Genomic DNA, 15,077 nt, shown 5'->3' with positions numbered 1-15,077 from the left:
CCAGCCCGATCGCACGTGAGGGGTCCGGGGACTAAGAGCGCTGCCCGAGTGAGGGTGGCGCAGGCTGGATCCCGGAGCGGGAAAAGCCCCGAAGAGAGGAGAGTTGGGGGGGGGGGGAAGAGGAGGAGGAGGAGGAGGCGGAGGAGGAGGAGGAGGGGGTGGGTACAGCAGCCGCGGGTTGTTTATCTGGAGTACGGAGGGAGGGGGGGGGCCTGGAAACTGCCCCGTGTCCCATTTCCTCCTCTTGTTTTCGCTCCGGATTCTCCATGTTGGACCCCAACTGAGGAGCCCGGAGCTGCAGCCGGGGGATCCGGGCTGGGGGGACCTGGGGGGGGTGGGGGGGATCCGCTGCCCGGGCCGCCGGTCCTCCTTGCAGGCCGCCTCCCTTCTCTGCCTTGGGGAGGTGGACGGAGGGGGATGTGAACAGCCCAAGGAGCCGCCTCCGCCACCGCCGCCGCAGCAGCCCCAGAGCCGGCCCCCGCCCAGGCCCCCCGTCCCCGCCCGCCCGCCCACCCATCCCGGGCCCGCGGGGTTGTTAGATGGAACACGGCTCCATCATCACCCAGGCGCGGAGGGAAGACGCCCTGGTGCTCACCAAGCAAGGTAAGGCCGGCAACTTCGGAAAACTTTGCCGCCGCCGCCCCCTCCAGCTCGCGGCGCCCAAGCCGGGGCCGGGCCCCCTCAGGCCCGCGGCCGCCCCCGCCGCGTCCCGGCGCGACGCTCCTCCGGGGAGAAGGGGCGGGGCGTCCCCGAAAGGGAGCGGGGGATGGAATGGCCGAGGCGACCCTCCCCCTCGGAGGGGCCCGGGGCGGCCGCCACCCCCGAGGGGGGGAGGGGCGGGTCTGCGCGGTAACTGTCACCCAGGCCCTGGCCTTCCGCTCCCGCCCGAGGGGGGTGGGGGAGGAAGGGATGCTTAGGGTGGGCACCCGTGCTGGGAGGCCTCGCACCCGTCCCGCCCACTCACCCCCCAGCCCGGCCCGCGCTCGAAGTGGGGAGGGGGCGTTCTTGAATGGGTTGGGAGCTGAGACGAGGCAGGAATCTAGGTGCCCTTCTCGCGCCTCTTCCCCCCCACCCCCACGCACACCGACTCCCCGTTTGGGGAACCCCGAGGTCCTTCCTGCAGCCCCGGCGGTGGCCGTGATCGTGCCCGGTTAGAACTTGGAACCCAAGTTCATCGCCCAAGAGCCCGAGGATGGAGATGGGAGGGGGGAAGAAGACGAGGAGGGGCGGTCTAGACCAACGGAGCATCTCCACCCGGGACCCCGGCTCCCCGGCCCCACCCAGCTCCGCCCCCACCCGCGTCCCCCTCGGTCGGGTTTACCCCGGGCCCCGTCCAGCCCGTTAGGCTGAGCCAGGGAGTCTGGCCGAGCGGCACCGGGCAGGCAGGAGGCCCCTCCTTCCCTTCCCTCCCCGGCCGGGCTCCCCCGGGAAACAGCGCTGCACAGAGCCGCGTTTGTTTAGCTCGGGAGCCTGTGTCCCCGGTTACATAATTCGCTTGATGGCATCAGACCCCGGTGTGGTTAGGAAACACGCAGTGAGAAAGTGGGAGCTTTCCCCGGTCAAGCGCCCGGATTCTCCCCGGAGTGTGGTCCTGTCAAAGGAAGCACGCCAGGAGGCAGGGTCTCCTATGGCCTGGGGCTTGCTTTGAAGAATGTCGATGAACCCCAGCTTGTGGGGGCTGGGGGCAAAACCGGCCAAGTAAGGTAGATTTTTAGAGCTGAAAGCAAGGCAAGGAGGTCAGGCATCTTAGGTCTTTAAGTCTCCTAACATCCTTTCCTTTGGGAAAGGAACAAGAGGAAAATGGGTGGAAACTGTCTTGGGGAGGAAGGAGGTGTAAAGATTGGGAAGAAATTTCACTGGGAGGAGGAAGGGGAGTTCTTTTCCGTGGGTCAGAAATCGAAAAGCCACTGGGTCTGTCTGGGCCAAGAAGAGGGAGTTGCTCAATATTTGGTGGGGAAGGGGTAGATATTGTTGAGGGGGAGGTCCTTTGAAGCAGGATTAAGTTTAGACACCCGTGCTCTGATGAGGGGGAGAATGTGCCCATCCATCCCTATAGAGTAAGACATTAAAAGAGGGTATTTTGATTCAGGGAGTGTGGAGATTTAGACTCCTTGTACCATGCCTGAGCTGTGAGTAATTAATGTCCCTTCACATCACTCCTGCTATTAATAACTTGCACTGTCTGAAATTGACCCATTCTCCCTGTGTAACTGCCCCAGAGTGCTTGTCATTCATTTCTCGGGGCAAATAGAACTGGCTTGGTGGGTTTTAGCTATTCCTGGGTTCCATTCTTTGAATGAACTGGGGCTTAGTTTGTACCCCTTTCATGCATCTCTCTCTTCTCTGTCTTAACTGACCACTTCCTTAAGTAAATGTCTTCCCAGTGGGCAAAAGCCTTCTAGAGAACCACATGTAGTGGTTAACACTGGGGTGTCTAGTTTGTGTTTAAAAACTCACTTGCTTGCAAACAAAAACCTGTTTTCTCGATATGAGAGTTTAAAGTCTTTGACTACTTCGATTTGTTGTACTTTATTCTTGAACTTGTCTTGATTGTGATCCTGCCTTCACTTAAGGTGAAGCTGGAGAGGAGTCAAGATCTCTGGCAACTTGTGATTGCTTGTAGAGGTCCAGAGAGGTGTGAGGGATCCTTCCTGATCATCCTTAGGGGAGAGGCCCTCAGAAGCCTGTCCTCTCTCATTTGACATGATTAAAAGGTAGAGAAGGTATCACTCGGATGTCTATGATGCCCCCACCCATAGCTCCCCCCACTACACACACACAAACAGAAAATGAGAAGTACTAGATACACACTGGGAACACTTTTTGGCTCCTTAAGGTTTATTTATGGTTCCCTTACTACCCTCCTAACCTACTGATGGTTGTTACTGGGGCTTGGGGGTTTGGGGTTAGGGGGAAGGTTAGTAGCTAGCAGTCAAAAGGAGACTTGATAGAAGTTCTGCTAATTACAGAATCCAACTGTGAGCTGAAAAAAACTACAAGCCACTTAGTCCTCATTTTACAGATGAGGAAACTGAGGTCCAAAGTCACACAGATATGTTTATTGTGGTGGATATTGATGAAGACTGGAAATCAAGGAATCCAGCTCCTGGATAGCAGTGAAGTTGTTCATATTGGCTAGTTCTTGGTAGTTTTCTGAACCTGGCTCCAGCCAGAGAACTTTCAGACCCAAGGGTTAGTCACACACTTTCCCCTTCATTCTTCTGTACTAGTACATTTCAGTGCTCTCTTACTTCTTTTAACGCTGGTACATCTGATCCTGTTTCCAAGTCAACTCTCCGATAGTGCCAGATGCTGCCACTAGTAAGTCCTTAATAAACGCTTGTTGATGCTTCTGATCCCTTCTCTTTAACCAACCGAGATTGGGATAAATCACATTTGGAGAAGGAAAAAGGAGGTCTGGGACAGTTTACTCTTAGTTAGCAGATTGTCCTTAGCCAAGGTTCGTTCAAAGTGCAGGAAGCCCAAAGGCATCTGTATTTTAAGAGACAAAAAATTTTTTTAATATATATATAAATTATAAAAAGTATTTAAAAAAATTAAAATACACAAGCCTAAAGTCATCTGTATTTTGTGTATTTATTTATTTTGTTTTGGATTTTATTCCCGGAGCATTGAGGCTCTTGCCTGGGGATTGTTGATGATTCAAAAGTAATTACAGAGAGAAACAGAGCAAAATTCCTGAAAGCAGTGGAGGAAGATGTGTTCAGCTGCTGAAGACAGATGAGAGGAATGCCTTTTCAGGGCTGGCCATACCAGAGCTTTTCAGACACTGGACTGTCTTCTATTGAAAATATTTAATTGCCAAAATGTAATTTTAGTAAAAAAGAGACTGTACTGGAATTAGCTCATTATGGGAGGAGTGATTACCTAGATGTCTGTTTAGGGAGCAGAGGCGAAAAGTTGTCCCTAAAGCAGACACACCCAGCATAACCCCAGTGAATGAGTAGTGCTGGTGCTTCCAGTGGGACCTCCTTGTTTAATTTCTGTGGTCATTCTCCTCAGGGAGAGAATAAACCTATGTTTCCTGTTGTCATATCAGGAAACCAACATCGATAGTGAGACTGGATTCTTTTGAATCTGGAAACCTAAAATAAGAGCAGCTTAAAATAAGTGCCACCTTTTTCTAGTTTGTTTTCCTCTCCTGTGTAAGGAAGAAAATCCAGCTTTTCTCAGGAGAAAACAAAACTAAGCCCAAACGCATTTCCATTGCCTGTGCTATTTAAAAAACAACAAAAATAACAAAAAAAAAACAACCCCCAAACCAAAAAACAACCCAACCCTTAGACCCAAGAAAAGAATCTGCATTTGGATCTGAGCATTTGGTATGTTTGGTTGTCATACTGTGCAGTGTTCTTTACCACTATCAATAATTTGTAGAATTCAGGGCCCTACTTCTCATAGGGCAGCTCCTTCCCCTTCTCACCCTAGCCTCACCCTTTCCTTCTGGCCTCATCCAGACAGGCTCCTTCTGTCTCCCTTGGAGCCTTCCCAAGCAGCTAGATCCCTGGGATGCTGGTGCTTGGTTGATTTTGCTCACTGTTTGAGAGCCTACCTTCAGGGGTCACTATGAATTCAGCACTTCAGGGGACTGACCTTGGATGGGATTGCTGCTGCCTTCCCTGTTCAGTGCATTATTAAATTGATTACTGGTTTGGAGTGTCCAAAGAAAGCCACTCCCTAGGTCTAGGGGTGCTGTCCTCAGCATATCCTGTCCTCTCACTCCCCAGTTCTCTCCAGGAAATCTATGGGAACAGAAAGTCCACATGCTGTAGGTAAAATATCTTCCTGTCCAATTCCACAGAGCTTGCTGATTTCTTCTTTTTGTCAGAATTAGTGTTTTGTTAGAAATCCCAGGCTGCGGGACCTAGAGGTAAAGCTGAGCTGCTGCCCCAACTTCTCTGTAATACATTTACAAGAGAAAAGCAGCATTCTAAACTCTGTAGGGGGAAGGAGGAGGGGAAACAAACCCCCTTCCTTCCTTCTTTCCCCTGAAACCCCTCCTATAGGCATCCTTTTTCTCCTTCTGGCTCCAGTGTTTAGATGACTAGCCTGTTTTGAAGTGGAAAGTTAAAGGGTCAGGACAAAGAACTGTCAGTAAGTACCTCAGCCAGAATGCAGATAGTACTAGATCATGTGTGTCATCAGGTGCCTTTCTCAGAAGAAACCAAGAAAAGGGTCTGTGATGAAGGAGGGTTCCTGACAGAAGAATCTGGCTCCCCATCTTGGAGCCTTGGGAATGGCCTTATTTCATAGATTCCTCTTCTGCAACCATAGACCTTGCTCTTTAGGATTTTACCTACAGTAAGCCAGGTGGCAAAGAGGCCTGGCATAGGGAGTAGGGGAGGGCTGGGTCAAGGGTTACCTCTGACTCCTACAAACTCAAGAACCCTGTTATTTTACCTCTTGGTGCCCCTTCCCCAGACTCACTGAGACTTAGAAGTTAGAGATGAGTTGTGGATCTCCATAGTGGAGGGAGTTTTCACACCAAGAATTCCTCACATCTGAAATCACAAGTCTAGGCACTGCTCTTCTCCCCTCCCCCTCCCCACAAATAAGACAATCTCCCCACCTTCAGCCACACTGCCAGGTGAATTTATAACCAGGACATTGGGGTGAAGGAGATACTGGTAGAAGGAGGCAATACTTCTTTATGGAGACATCTAAAAATTTAATTCAACAAACATTTGTCAACCACCTAGCAATGAAGATACAAAGAAAAAAACAAAACAAACCTCCTGTCTGTCAAAGTCCACATGGGAGGGGGGAATACAATCTGTACAAAGATAAGTAAATACAAGGTAATTTGAGGAGAGAAGGAACACTCACAGATGGGGGGACTTGATGAAAATGGCACCTGAGCTGAGTCTTAAAGAAACCAAGGGTTTAGATGGGAAGGACGTGAGGAAAGAGGGCAGGGCAAGGTTGGGGAGATGGCCCAGAGATTCGAGATGGAATGGTCAGAGTCTCAAAAGTAAATGTGATAAATACTTGGAGGAACAATTTACCAGACTTTTAAAAACGCCTTCAGATTGCTTTCAGAATCTGATTTTTTTCCCCCTGTAAGATTTGGATTCCTTTTAAACAATTTTAGCATTGGAAGTGAAAAGGAGATGGGGATTTAAAAAAGAAATAGAGGTTCTTAAAATATGGTTTCCTGCTTGTTACCATTTGCTATTAAATAAAACAGTTAAATCAACAGTCTGAACTGAAGGGTTAGACTAGCTACTCTGGAAGGGTCATTCTAGGTCTACACTCATAAGATCATACGAACTCGGGTTTTTTTCATTGTTCATTCTGAGAGGGTGGAAAGGAAAGTTTCTGTATCTTGGCCAACCAGTTCCATGTGCTGAAGGGAGCTATAAGTTTGTTCTGAGGTAATGGGATCCCCAATTTCTGTAACTCAAGGAGGGCAGGGATACCCTGGAATCCCAGAGTTAATGTTTCATAAAGGAAACAGCAGAAATTGTGCTGAGGTCCATGTAGAGGAGTTTACCTGGTAAGTTCCTTTAGCCCCTAAAAAAAAATGCTTGGAGCATGGTATCTCTTCTGGGCACTCATCCTGCAGCCTGCTTCAGCTCTTGACGTATGATGTGATTTGGTATTCTGTCACCTCTGCTCTTCATCACCCTAATCATCGCGGAACCATGGGGATGCCAGGCTCATTTCAAGCCTAGTACAGGAAATCACAAATCACAAAAATCTTTTTTTTGGGGGGATGGGGGGAGGATCATTGAATTATAAGAGAAACAGTTGTTACACATATACACAGACACAGACACACACACACACACACACACACACACACACACAGTCTCAGCACAAACAAAACCAAAAGGACAGTAGGGAGAAAGCACGGGATATTGGAAAGATGAGCCTAAGTGTAATAGTAATAATAACAATAATAGCTCACATTTCTGTAGAGTTGAAAGGTGTACAGAGTATTGTTTTCATCACCACCCTATCCGGTAGGCAGTAGAGGTGTTGTTATTCCCACTTTACAGATGAGGAAACAGAGACTAAGAGTGCCTTCCCCACAGTCACAAGCCCAGATCTTCTGTATCACGCTGCTTCTCTGAGCCACCTTCTGAAGGAATCTGTGGCTTGGGATGGGAGAGTAGAAAGAACATAGAAAGTACTTGAAGTTAGATGACCTGCATCAGGGTGACTTTGTCACCTACTTCCTGTGTAACTTCAGGCAGGTCACTCCACCCCTCTGAGGAAACGTTATGTTACATGGTCTCTAAAGGCCTTTTTAACTCAAAAATCTTACATTTATGTGACCCAGGAGTCTCAGCAATACAAGATGAAGGACCCAGAGCAGAGAGAAGAGATGAACAGAATTCTCAAGACTATCCAAAGGCATACTTACAACTTGGCTATTTTCCTTTAATTTGGTGGCTTCCCTGCTCCCCTTAGATTAAAAAAAAAGAAGAATGTTTGTGGGGAGAGGAAAGACTCTTACTTTGTTTCCCTCTGTGGAATCTGAGACTTAGTAACCACCAGATCTGCCTCCAAAGCCAACCTGCTCTTGGTAGGGGGGGCAGAAATCCCTGTAGCTAAATGTTGCTACCAGGAGATAGATGCCTGTAGCTCCCAGTGGCCTCTCTTTTTTGGCCTTAACCACAACTATGTCAAGGACCTGAAGTTTTAACACTAACTATTTGTTTATAATGAGAAAGAGTAATATTAATTCAGAAAGAAAACATGATACTAAGGTCTTGAGGTGAATGAAGCAGTTAAAGGATAATTGCTCTTTGTAGAGGGGGTGGGTGGGTGGGGGTGTCTGTGTCTATGTGTGTCTGTGTGTGTGAGTGTAAAAAGATTTCTCTCCATCCCAGGCTAGGGCTGCCTGACTTTTTTAGCTAAAATTCCCCAAACTGAGCCTAGCCTACCACAACCCTCACGGCCATCTCAGCTCAGCTTGTCTACCTCCATCCTGGCCCAAACTGGCCCTTTGTCTATGATAAGCTTTAATTTTTAAAAGCTACCAGGGTGAGTGGCTACCATTTACTCTTCCTTCATGGGAAGCTACAGGCTAACCCCTTTTTTCCCCCCTAGGCCTCTGGAACTCAGAAGAACACCACCAAGGGCTCTGTTCTTTGATCTTGTGGGGTAGTTTGAGTTCAAAGAATGTCCTAGACATAACAATACACTATGGTATATCCATAGTCTAAAACCCCCAGGCCCAAAAGTTCTTAGGTCTTAATAATTACTAACTTGCAACAACCAAGGGAAAAAGGAAGTACAGTAATCAGGATGCATGAACTGGTGGAAGCAATTTTCCCATCATTTAAAAAACTCTACTCCTTTTTCTTCACATACCCCCAAAGCTGTTTAGTACCCCCCTAAAACAAGCTTGGAGTTAGACAAGGAGTCACACTGCCATTTCCCCTTGATCTGACTAGATTTTTCAGTTCCAGCCAAGACCTCGGAAGAGCAGAAATCATAAGAACCAAAATGGCCAGTGAGAAAGACTGTTTTTTATCTCCAGCCCTGCCTGGCAGCAGGCTTTCTGCATCTCCCCCAGCACCACCACAGAGGAAGAGCTTTCTCTCCCTTGCCCATCAAAACTATCTGCCTTCACAGACTTCTGGGAGTTGCCACATTGGTACCTGTGCACCTGAAGTGTCTGAGGAAGGTCTTGATGCCACTGCTGTTCATACTGGATTTGGGAGCAAATGTCACCACGTTCTCTAGGATGTGTACTTGTTTTTTGTAAATACTTGAAGAATGTCCAGGTGTTTTTTCCACCCTTGTCTGTTCAAAGGGATGTTCAATTTCAAATTTATGAAATTCAGCAAGTAGTTTTCAGTGTCTTGTGTGTGTGAGCTCTGTGCTAGGCACTGGAGATAACGAGACAGATTAAAAAACAAATTGCTTATGATCTACTGAGAATATTGAAGGAAAGAGGGCTTCTTTCCCATAGGAGCCTAGATGTAGAACAGCGAAGGTCCTTAGAGGCTGCTAGGCTACCTCCCATTTTACAGATGAGGTAACTGAGGCCCAAAGACCCTCACACAGTAAAGTGGCAGAAGCAGGTTTGAACTTAGGTCATCTGACTCAAATGCCAGCATTCTTTCCACTGAATCATGCTACCTCCCACTTGAGTTTCTGAATTTTCTTCCCTGGCGTGATTATCTGGCTATCTTACGAAGGCCCTGGGCTGCCTAGAGGAAGGTCTGACTCTAGAAAAGGCCCGGCAGGAAGCCTAGGCTCCCAGCCTTTATCTGGACCACACCATTAGCATTTATTTTAAGCATTCTACAGCTGCTCTTCCCTCTGAGTTGTTTGGACAGCTACTTCTGGAGAGGCTGATGCCGAAATCTGACAGAAAGTGTCTCATCCTATCTCAGAAATTGACAGGATTTTCCCCCTCAGATAAACAGATCTCTCCTCTGTTCTTAGGAATCCCTTTAGGGGAAGAGAGTCTCTCTTCCTCCTTGATGGGACTCTTGTCAAAAAGATGGACAGGCCCTGCACTCTAGGGTCTACCAGCATCCAAGGAAATGGGCACCCAGTTTTATACTCAGGCTCCCTACCACTGGTACCCACCTCGTAAATTCTCAGTATCGCCTGTCCCATTACAGAGAGGGGTGGATATGTACATCTGTTTTCAACTCGCTCAGAAGATGTCTGCTGGCCTAAAGAATGGCTCGTCTTTCTCCCTCTCACCCCACTTTCCTGGAAAAAATTGAACTGAAGGGAGCAGTGCTTAGTAAATCCGAGGGAAGTTTTATTTCTCATCTGCCCCCCGCCCGTTTAGGGCATAGGCCTTTTTACAAGCACCCATCCGACTTTGAATACAGTCTTTGAGTTCGTGGCTTTTGTTTTTGTCTTGTTTTTGGCAAAGCAACTGGAGAGTTGGCACTATATAGATATCATTTGGGGAATCCTGAAGCTGCCATCTCTAGAACCAGAGTGATAGCCCCATTTAATGATGCCTGGTAGGCAGGGAAGGTGGCCAGGGGCCAGAGCAATGACTCCAGTCCCACAGCCATGTCCATTTCAAGATGAGCTTAGTCAACAGAATGCATTCTGGACCCAGAACTCCCTTGACTTGTCTACAGCCCAGACTAGGGAAGCAAAGGCAGAGGAGAGATTGAGCACAACATCAGCTTCTCAGAGGGAAAGGATGATGTGGGGACAAGATCTTCCATGTGGTTACCATTACATGTGATATCCCAGGAGTTTTCCAAGGCTTATTTAAACATTTGGAAACTTTGAGGAGACCCTGGAAAGGTAATAGCTTGCATAATTAACTCTACTTCCCACATCTGGTCCCCAGTTTCTTTTTGTGCTGGAGCCCTCAAGTGGCTTAGAAAGCCCTGGCATCACAGCTGTAGAGCTGAAAGGAACCTCAGAGGGCATCTAGTCTAACTTCTTTATTTTACAGATGAGGAAATTGACATCCATGGAGGTGAAGTGACTTAATCAGGGTCACACAGGTAGCATCAGAGACAGGATTTGAACCCAGGTCCTCAGACTCCAGAGCTGGTGCCATTTTCACTGAATCCTGCCTCCTACTTGACAATATTCCCTTTGATGTGGTGCTGTCCAGTCCTCAACTTCATATTCCAGTTGTCTTTGTGCTTACTCCCTGTCCATGCTTCTTAGTATCTCACCTAATATTCAGAGGTACCTATCCTGCCACTTAACATTTCAGGGTACCTACCCCCAGAGATTGCTAGAGTTGATTTCTCAAAGATAGCCAGGGAAGGAATCTGCTTTTTGGAGGAAAGGAGGGCACAGATCCTGAGAAAGTTGTGCCTTGGCCCCAAGATCCAAGGCATTGAGCCAATGGCAAGATGGAAATGCTCCAAATTTTCTTCCTCTACCAGTAGCCTAGAGGAGTCTCCTTGAAGTGGCCATTTTGTGGCCAAATCCCAGCCTGTTCTTTCCTTAGCCATCAGGAGGAACCTTTTGGGGGAAGTTTGAAGGAATGAACCAAGAAAATTCCATACCTCTTTCACTTCCATGCTTATTGCATCCTCAGAGTTAATAAAGAACTTTCAAAATCCTCCTTCAGTTTAGTCCTGAACCAATGTTTGGCCAACACCATTGCAGGGATGTGAGGTTGGGGTCCATAGGTAGCAACAGTGCCAACATTCAGAAAAGGATAAAATATTTCAGAGCAACCTGGCAGGTGGCAAATCTGCCCTTAAAAAGTGAGAGAGGGAAAGGAACCAAATGACCCAATTAGATATTTTCATCTGGTGCTTCTCTTATTCAAAGATACTGACCATGCAACTAAATACATTATGCCCAGTGGATACCTGTTCAGCAGATTTCTTTAAGTGGGGATTATATGTGGGTTAGACTAGATATTTGTAACCTTGCCTTCAGTAGAACTGTCACCCCAATGTCAGCTTGAATCATAGTATTTTAGAGCTAGAAGCAATTTTAGGGATCAAATCCAACTTCTTTTCTTTGATTTTGTTTCTTTCTCATTAGCATAAGACTCCTATGAGTGTGCTCACTGTAGGGCAGAGTTCTCAGAGAGGTTCAGGGAATTGCTTAGATTTTGAGAGGGTCAAGGGATCATCAGAAATAGACTTGTATTCAGTCCTAGCACCAGTTGGGCATCTGCCTCTTTTACTTTGTGTACTCTTCTTCAGGACTTCTATGAGTCCCTGTGGGAGGTCTCATGCCCTCCTGCTATGAAGCCTGTGCTTGTGGACAACTGGTGGTACTCGGTCCTCCCAAGCTGGGTCTGCTCTACTCCCCAGCCTGAAAACAGATGTCAGAGTCAGAGAAAGCAGGTGTTTGACAACAGCTTGACTTGTCAATGTGGGGATTCTCCCAATGTCAGAACACTCCTGATCCAAAGAGTTGCCTAGAGGGATCATGGGCTTCCTTTAGGAGGGCAAATTAACAATGTTCATGGAATAGGAGTTGGCTCCTCGGAGAAGCCTTCCTAACCTCAGTCTTCTCAGCCTGTGGAAACTATTAGTTTATAGTAAAATTACAGACCTGACCTGTGCCATAGAGTAGTCAGAAGTGTCCAAGATCCCTGGCTCACAGTGGTCTTCTTCCCTGACTGAAGAGAAGTCTCTACCGCTAATGCTACAACCCGCCTGCCCCCAGTATCCCCCCTTTACTCTGCTGGAAGACAGTCCCCTGCACCTGGCTTTGAGGAGCACAAAGCTGAGGCTGGACTGAAAGGAATGATTTGAAAGGCTAATTGACTGAAGTTTCAGATCCCTCCCTGGTGTGTAGTTTCCCTCTTCCCCTTTAAACCAGCTAAACAAAGCCAGAATTGAGGGCTGGCCCCCACCCTTCCCAGCCCCCACTGGCTTCTCTCTATTGTCCCTGCACTCCTCCCCCTTTGGTGTCTGCTTGGGAGAACAAACCCAGGGCAGTCAATGAGACTGGGGGTTGGAGCAGAGTTCCCCAACCCTCCAGCATTTCATTGCCTGCTTAGGTAGAGCAGAGCTTAGGCCAGAGCTAGAGAGTCTGTCTTCTCACCAGCCCATGGCATTTTTTACTAGCCTCTCTTGCCTTTCAGGTGTATAGCAATCTATGGGAAGAGTAAAAGAATTTAGCATCATTTCCCCAAATTAATAATACCTTGGATTTGTGTAGCACTTTGCCCAAGTTGTTTTTAGAGGCAACATATCTCATTTGACCCACATAATAACCCAAATGGTAGGTAAGATCATCATCACCACCACATTTATAGATGAAGAAACCAAGGCATAAAGCCTCTAGGATTTGCCCACCAAATCCATACTGACTCTGGTGTTCTTTCCATTACACTAAGCCAAGGCCTGGAAGATTCAAGTCCTTTAATCAGTTCTCAACATGACATAGTGTGAATTGTTAGAATTACAGGCATAAAGAATCAGGTCCTCCAAAACTGAAATTGTAGGGAGAATTGAGGGCAGATGAAATGAAGCCAAGACCACAGACAGAACTCCTCCTCCACCCCTCCCACTACCCATTAGGTCTCTTGCTAGTGAAATTGACTTTGCTGACTGGTTTAGGAGACCGGCCCTTTGTTGCATCTCCCTCAGGACAGTAGCCCTATTTAAATCGAGGATCTGACCTGGTCTTACTTTGGGGGTCAAAGCTCTTTATGTCTTCCAAAGTTCATCAATTGATGATCTTTGTTATACTTACCTGAGATTCTCAATTGAGATTTCAGAGCTTGGAGGGGGAAGTCCCCACCAACTGATCTGAACATCCAACCTAATGTGCTAATTTTGCTAGTCTGAACTGTCTGACTAGAGGAGGAGCATAAAGGGCCTGGGCCCTCACTATGGTTAATGCCCTTCTGTGACCCAGAGCTACCCTCCCCCACTTCACTCCCTGGCTCTCAGGATTACTTCTGTCTTTAGAAAATGCTGAATGCCTTTTTGGTCTATTCTGTCATGGAGAGAAGCTCATGATGTTTGACTTTTCAAAAAAAAAAAAAAAACGTTAGGCAGGGAGCTAAGTCTCCAGCTGTGGATTGTGGTTCTGGTCTTAATCTTTGAGCTATGGCTCCCTCTTCTGTGCTGTGTCATTGCAATCAGAGCAGATATAAAAAATGACTGCCTTAGTCAGAACTAGAGTTCTAGTTATATAATACACACACGTACATTCTTAAATAAAAACAACAGAAAAAGCCAATGAGCTTTCCCCGTAAGTACTGGCTGCTGTATTCTGAAGAGTTCACTTCATGTAGACGTTTGTTAGAGATGGAGTAAGAGCACCAAATATCACTTCAGCCATTTTATGCTCAGACCTTGGAAATTCCTAAAACCAAGATTTTATGGGATCCATCCAATTCTGAGATTCTGTGATTTTAGAATGGAGCTAGGCAGATGGGAATGAGCCTCATAGGTTCATGCACTGAGAAAATCAAACAGTCGGCTTGTTGCTGGTGAGATCTTTATCATTTCCATGATTTTAGATACTGGAGTAATGCAAGAGAGCTCTGGCCCTGACCCATCTTAGGTGGTAGATGGACAGCAGGGAATGAAGGGGAAGAGAGAACTCTGAACTTTGCAGTTTGGAAAGGTTGTGGGTACTTAAACCATCTGTTTGTGGTCTCTCAGTCACCCCAGGCTGCACCTGCCGGAAATCCTCTGTCTTTCATGTTGGTGTTCCTGTTGAATGGGAGTTGTTACTGAGCAAGGTTGTCTGGTATCTGTTAGCTGTTCTACTCCTGCTTCATGCTTGGCCTAAAGGAGGAGGGAGGAGTGTGAAGTTTTCTTGTCCTTCCTCAGAAGGGGCTGTCATTGAGGCTGCCCAGTCAAAAAGTGGAAACTACTCTAAGAATCCAGTTCTGCTAAGGCAAAGGATAAAGACTCTGGATAATCATTTGGAACCAGAATCCTCGAGCTGTCTGTCTTTGTGATCTTTGTAAAGGTCTCACCTTCTATGCTTCATACGTTCCCTACTGCCCCACCAAAAAACCCTCAACACCATTGAATCTCTGCCTTACAAAGAAAGAGAGACATTGAGCCTTTGGTTTTCTTGTTTCCATGTAACTCACTTAGGCCAAGCAGGTTGACTTGGTGGCAATAGGCAGCGTCCAAAACACACTGGCCTTTTAATAGCTCTGTGACCTGGAACAAACAACTGCATCCTTCAGAGCCTCCTTTTTCGCATCTCTTAAATGGAGATAATATTTATACTGTCTACCCAGTAGGGTGTTGTAAAGAAAGCCATTGACTTCGTAGATGCTAAGTGTTATTACTACCGTATTATGCTTGTTTGAGCTCGTACGGTGTACCTGGCTTCCTATCCCAGCTCTGTGTGACGCTGGATAAGTCGCTCTTTGAGCCTCATTTTCTTCCTGTGTAAAATGAAAGATCTGGACCAGATCTTAGTTCCTTTCTAACTCTGAATTGATGGTCAATGGCCTAACAGACATAAGATAGACTTTACAGAACTCAGGACATTTCATCTGTGAAATTTCCTTTCATATAAAGTCTCTCATGGCTTCTTGAAGCCTTGGCCACGTTGCTGTGCTGGGTGTGAGTCTCTTGCACCACCTGCTGGCTAAGAGTTAGCATTATTTGTTTCAGCTATCCTATTTGGAGGGAGCAAAGTCAGAGATTCAGAAATGG

At 47.1% G+C, this 15,077-nt stretch overlaps 1 protein-coding gene across 1 annotated transcript in view; it reads left to right on the top strand.

The window, feature by feature from the left end:
* Positions 1–209: 209 nt before the first annotated feature.
* Positions 210–15,077, top strand: part of CTDSP2 (CTD small phosphatase 2) — a 30,042-nt gene continuing 15,174 nt past the window's right edge. The window contains exon 1 of the mRNA XM_043965715.1: positions 210–603. Within this exon, the coding sequence (XP_043821650.1) occupies positions 540–603 (64 nt within the window). The 5' untranslated portion in view covers positions 210–539. The remainder of the gene's footprint in view (positions 604–15,077) is intronic.

The sequence above is a fragment of the Dromiciops gliroides genome, chromosome 5 (assembly GCF_019393635.1).
Source record: "Dromiciops gliroides isolate mDroGli1 chromosome 5, mDroGli1.pri, whole genome shotgun sequence".
NCBI classification, from domain to species: Eukaryota; Metazoa; Chordata; class Mammalia; order Microbiotheria; family Microbiotheriidae; genus Dromiciops; species Dromiciops gliroides.
The sequence above is the reverse complement of the archived record's forward strand: the minus strand, read 5'-3'. Positions and strand labels throughout refer to the sequence as shown.